Source organism: Penaeus vannamei, chromosome 7 (genome assembly GCF_042767895.1).
Source record: "Penaeus vannamei isolate JL-2024 chromosome 7, ASM4276789v1, whole genome shotgun sequence".
NCBI classification, from domain to species: domain Eukaryota; kingdom Metazoa; phylum Arthropoda; class Malacostraca; order Decapoda; family Penaeidae; genus Penaeus; species Penaeus vannamei.
The window spans coordinates 15912298-15917297 of record NC_091555.1 but is presented as its reverse complement, the minus strand read 5'-3'; the positions used below and the strand labels follow the sequence as shown (position 1 = coordinate 15917297).

At 40.7% G+C, this 5000-nt stretch overlaps 1 protein-coding gene across 1 annotated transcript in view; it reads left to right on the top strand.

Moving 5' to 3' along the window:
* The first annotated feature begins 3432 nt into the window (after positions 1-3432).
* Positions 3433-5000, top strand: part of LOC113812573 (uncharacterized) — a 9900-nt gene continuing 8332 nt past the window's right edge. The window contains exon 1 of the mRNA XM_027364476.2: positions 3433-3564. Within this exon, the coding sequence (XP_027220277.2) occupies positions 3556-3564 (9 nt within the window). The 5' untranslated portion in view covers positions 3433-3555. The remainder of the gene's footprint in view (positions 3565-5000) is intronic.

Genomic DNA, 5000 nt, shown 5'->3' with positions numbered 1-5000 from the left:
AGAATTATAATTCATTTCGTGATTTCGTGATTTATTTATTTATTTCGTGATTTTATGATTAGTGATTGTGTGATGGTTGTTGAGAGTGTGGATCGGCACAGTACTATGTTATGCCTTCGTGGGTTTTGCATTCAGATTTCGTTTAAATCTATTCAATTACGATTCGAGAACAATTTACGAACTGCAATCTCTACGAACCGTTTTTCATTTGTTTGTTGACCTTTCTTTTTCTCGTCCTGTTCCTCGACTCTCTCTTTGTCGGCTTTCTTCTTCTACCTTCTTAACCTCTGTTTCTATTTTTCTTTTCCCTATTTTTGTCATCTGCTCTATCTTCACTTTCTTCACACGTTTTACATTTCTTTTCTCTCACGACTTCGCCGCAGCTATTACCATTTTTATCCCTTCTTGTATTCCCCATTTCCCTTTCTTTCCTCATTCACCCCTTACTCGTTATCAAATTCCTCTCCACCTCTTCCCACTTCCCATCATCCCAACTCCTCCTCCTTCCACTTCGTATTCGACAACATTTTACATTCAAGAAAATAATTAAAGGCGAGACGAGTGCACGGGAGTCGTTCAGTGCTGTGAAATGTGCGAACGACTCTCAAGTGTGCTGTTGCAAAAACAATCGTGAGAGGGGAATGCGTCCTCGGAAGGTTTTCTTTTCTTTTTTCTTCTTCTTTCTCTTCTGTTTTGCATCAGCAGCGCCCGGCCCGTTGCTGTTGCCAACGCGGTTTCTGTTGCTTGCTGTTTTGTGTCTGTGTGGGAGGGTAGTGCGTCTCTTGCTGTCGCTTTCTTTGTCTCTGTCTTTCTCTTTCTCTCTCTCTTTTCTTTTCTTTCTGTCTGTCTCTCGCATGCTCTCTCTCTCTCTTTATCTTTTCTTTCTCTGTGTCTCTCGCATTCTCTCTCTCTCTCTCTTTTTTCTTTCTCTCTGTCTCTCGCATACTCTCTCTCTCTTTCTCTTTTCTTTCTCTCTGTGTCTCTCGCATACTCTCTCTCTCTTTCTCTTTTTTCTCTCTCTTCGTCTCTCTCATTCTCTTTTTTTTCTCTCTGCGTCTCTCTCATTCTCTTTCTTTCTCTCTGTCTCTCGCATACTCTCTCTCTCTCTTTCTCTTTTCTTTCTCTCTGTGTCTCTCGCATACTCTCTCTCTCTCTCTCTCTCTTCTTTCTCTCTGTGTCCCTCCCAGTCTCTTTCTCTCTCTCTCTCTTTCCTATCACTGTCTCTCTCTCATTCTCTTTCTCTCTCTGTTCTTTCTCTCTGTGTCTCTCTCATTCTCTTTCTCACTTTCTTTTTTTTTCTCTCGCGGTATCTCTTCTTTCCCTCTCATTCTCTTTTTGTCTGTCTCTCTCTGTCTCTCTCTGTCTGTCTCTCTCTCTCTCTCTCTCTCTCTCTCTCTCTCTCTCTCTCTCTCTCTCTCTCTCTCTCTCTCTCTCTCTCTCTCTCTCTCTCTCTCTCTCTCTCTCTCTCTCTCTCTCTCTCTCTCTCTCTCTCTCTCTCTCTCTCTCTCTCTCTCTCTCTCTCTCTCTCTCTCTCTCTCTCTCTCTCTCTCTCTCTCTCTCTCTCTCTCTCTCTCTCTCTCTCTCTCTCACTTTCTCTCTCTCTCTTTCTATCTATCTATCTATCTATCTATATATCCATCTATCTATATATCTATCTCTCCCTCACTCTCACTTTCTCTCTCTCTCTCTCTCTCTCTCTCTCTCTCTCTCTCTCTCTCTCTCTCTCTCTCTCTCTCTCTCTCTCTCTCTCTCTCTCTCTCTCTCTCTCTCTCTCTCCCTCTCTCCCTCTCTCCCTCTCTCCCTCTCTCCCTCTCTCTATCTATCTATCTATCTATCTATATATCCATCTATCTATATATCTATCTCTCCCTCACTCTCTCTCTCTCTCTCTCGCACTCTCTCACTCTCATTATCTTTTAGAAGAAGATCTTGATATGGAATACATACTTGGCGACCGTATTTCGTTCACATCTACATTTCGTACGTGAAAGTTTACGACAAATCTCCCTGGATGAAGATGTTTACGGTTTCGTCGAGAGCTCGGACGCTAGATGGCGCTGACTCACAGGCCCTCAAGGTTTCTTTGGCTGGTGAAGGAGTGTGGGTCGTCTGTGTGTTAGCCGTGTATGGATAAATGTAGTTGGGGATGGATAGGCTGAGGGAGCGATGGGGGTGAGATACATCGATTTTTTTTTTTTTTTTTTTTTTTTTTTTGTATAGATAGATAAATAAGGTAGTACATGATACGATTAATGTGTAAAAAAAAAAAAAACGTAAATGGTACGTTCAATGTGAAAAAAGAAGAAGAAAAAAGTAGTCGATTGTTTACGGGAAAATATCTTGGAGTTCCTCACCCTTTAACTGCATTACAAGAGCACGCCTTTACCCTCACCCTCATCTCTCATTTTTTCTTTTCTTTTCTTTTTTTATAATGATAAATGGTACATTAGAATGACCTAATAATTTGTAATGGTGAACGAGCGTATATAAGTGGCATTCAGATGTAGAATGTAGTTTACATTATATTCTGTAATGTTATATGCTGTATGTTTCTCCTAACGTGTTTTAATAATTTTTCTTTTTTTCATTAAAGTTCGTTATGGGACTAGTCGAAGTGTCAAATATAGGATTGTTACTAATGTATTATGAACTGAATTTACCCAATTATTCTTAATCTACAATGGGTTTAGTTAATATGTTATTTAAACTGGTTTGCTTCTGATGAAGTATAACGTTATAACAAGTTTAATAACTATGTATACATGTTTTGGTTTCATCTGTTGCATATATGCAGTAGTTAGGAATGTGTGCGTGCATTTCTGCATAGTTTTGTTTCTACAGACGTAATCAGGTAAGTGACGTATAGTAGATAAATAAATGAATAAGAATAATGCAACAATAATCATCCCGCCAAAGAGGAGGAAGTCGAACAAATATATGTATGTTACATAAATACAGAATTATATTTCCCTAGTCGTAAACTCAAGAACACTTTTACCGTTTACGTCCGCTGTAGAGAGAAAAAAATCGAGATATCAAAAATATCCTTAAATCCGTGGCGGTGTGGAATAATGATATACTACGATGTGATAGAGGAGAAAAGAGAATGAAAATTAATTAGCTGCCAATCACCCTTTTCATCACAGGCAAAAGTCTGAACATTCGCGCGGCAGTCCACGCCATCTTTTGATAATGCGGCAAACTAGAGGAACACCTATTTCGATCTATTTCGTGCTTTTATATTAATCATATTTCTTTTGATTATAATGCTGACTATTTCACAATATTTCCAGTAACTAGTGCTGATTGCAAATATCGGTGGACGCAGATCAATTAACCGACAAGAAAAAAATCAACGAAAACGTACGCTCCCCTGCGCCATCTGTTGAGAATATGTTTTATGAACTTTTTTTCATCACTAGAAGACTAACCGGTGTATTATTTTACTCAGAAAGGCGGTGGACTCCGACAGAGTGGAAGGTAACTGTAAATACTCCATTTTAACTCCTGAAATCGCGGCATATTCTCCAAGCGTATATCTCTTAAGAAGGCACCATGGTTCGGGTTAGTACTTACTATATTTTCGTTAAAGATTCGGAAAATATTTTTTGCAAAACACACGCGTAATTAGCCGTCCTCATGGAAGGTTTGGGGTCTATCCATGTGGGGAAAATTCGGGCTCTTCGTAAATGCTAAATGTTCCTCACACGGTCAAGATGGGACGCTTTTCTCGTAATTATATTGCTCGTTTAATTATACTTGGCTTGCAATTTTATGGATTTTTTTTCTTTTTTTTTTACATACCCTTCCATATGTTTACATCTGAGGGTATTGACTTACTCGTGCTTCCCTCTCTCGCTTTCTTTCTCCTTCTCATTCTCTCACTTTTTCTCATTTTCTCTCTTTTCTTTTCTCTTTCTCTTTGTCTCTTTCTCTTTCTCTTTGTCTTTGTCTTTATTTCTTTTTCTGTCTCTTTGTCTGTCCCTCTCTTTGTGTCTGTCCCTCTCTTTGTGTCTGTCCCTCTCTTTGTCTCTGTGGCTCTCACTTTGTCTCTGTGGCTGTCTCTTTGTCTCTGTGGCTCTCTCTTTGTCTCTGTGGCTCTCTGTCTCTTTGTCTCTGTGGCTCTGTCTCTTTGTCTCTGTGGCTCTCTCTTTGTCTCTGTGGCTCTGTCTCTTTGTCTCTGTGGCTCTCTCTTTGTCTCTGTGGCTCTCTCTTTGTCTCTGTGGCTCTCTGTCTCTTTGTCTCTGTGGCTCTCTCTTTGTCTCTGTCTCTTTGTCTCTGTCTCTTTGTCTCTGTGGCTCTGTCTGTCTGTCTCTCTATCTCTGTCTGTCTCTTTCTCTCTATCTCTGTCTGTCTCTCTGTCTCTCTATCTGTCTGTCTCTCTATCTCTGTCTGTCTCTCTATCTCTGTCTGTCTCTCTATCTCTGTCTGTCTCTCTATCTCTGTCTGTCTCTCTATCTCTGTCTGTCTCTCTATCTCTGTCTGTCTCTCTATCTCTGTCTGTCTCTCTATCTCTGTCTGTCTCTCTATCTCTGTCTGTCTCTGTCTCTCTATCTCTGTCTGTCTCTGTCTGTCTCTCTATCTCTGTCTGTCTCTGTCTGTCTCTCTATCTCTGTCTGTCTCTGTCTGTCTCTCTATCTCTGTCTGTCTCTGTCTGTCTCTCTATCTCTGTCTGTCTCTCTGTCTCTGTCTGTCTCCCTGTCTCTGTCTGTCTCTCTATCTCTGTCTGTCTCTGTCTGTCTCTCTATCTGTCTGTCTCTCTATCTCTGTCTGTCTCTCTATCTGTCTGTCTCTCTATCTCTGTCTGTCTCTGTCTGTCTCTCTATCTCTGTCTGTCTCTCTATCTCTGTCTGTCTCTCTATCTCTGTCTGTCTCTCTATCTCTGTCTGTCTGTCTCTCTATCTCTGTCTGTCTGTCTCTCTATCTCTGTCTGTCTGTCTCTCTATCTCTGTCTGTCTGTCTCTCTATCTCTGTCTGTCTGTCTCTCTATCTCTGTCTGT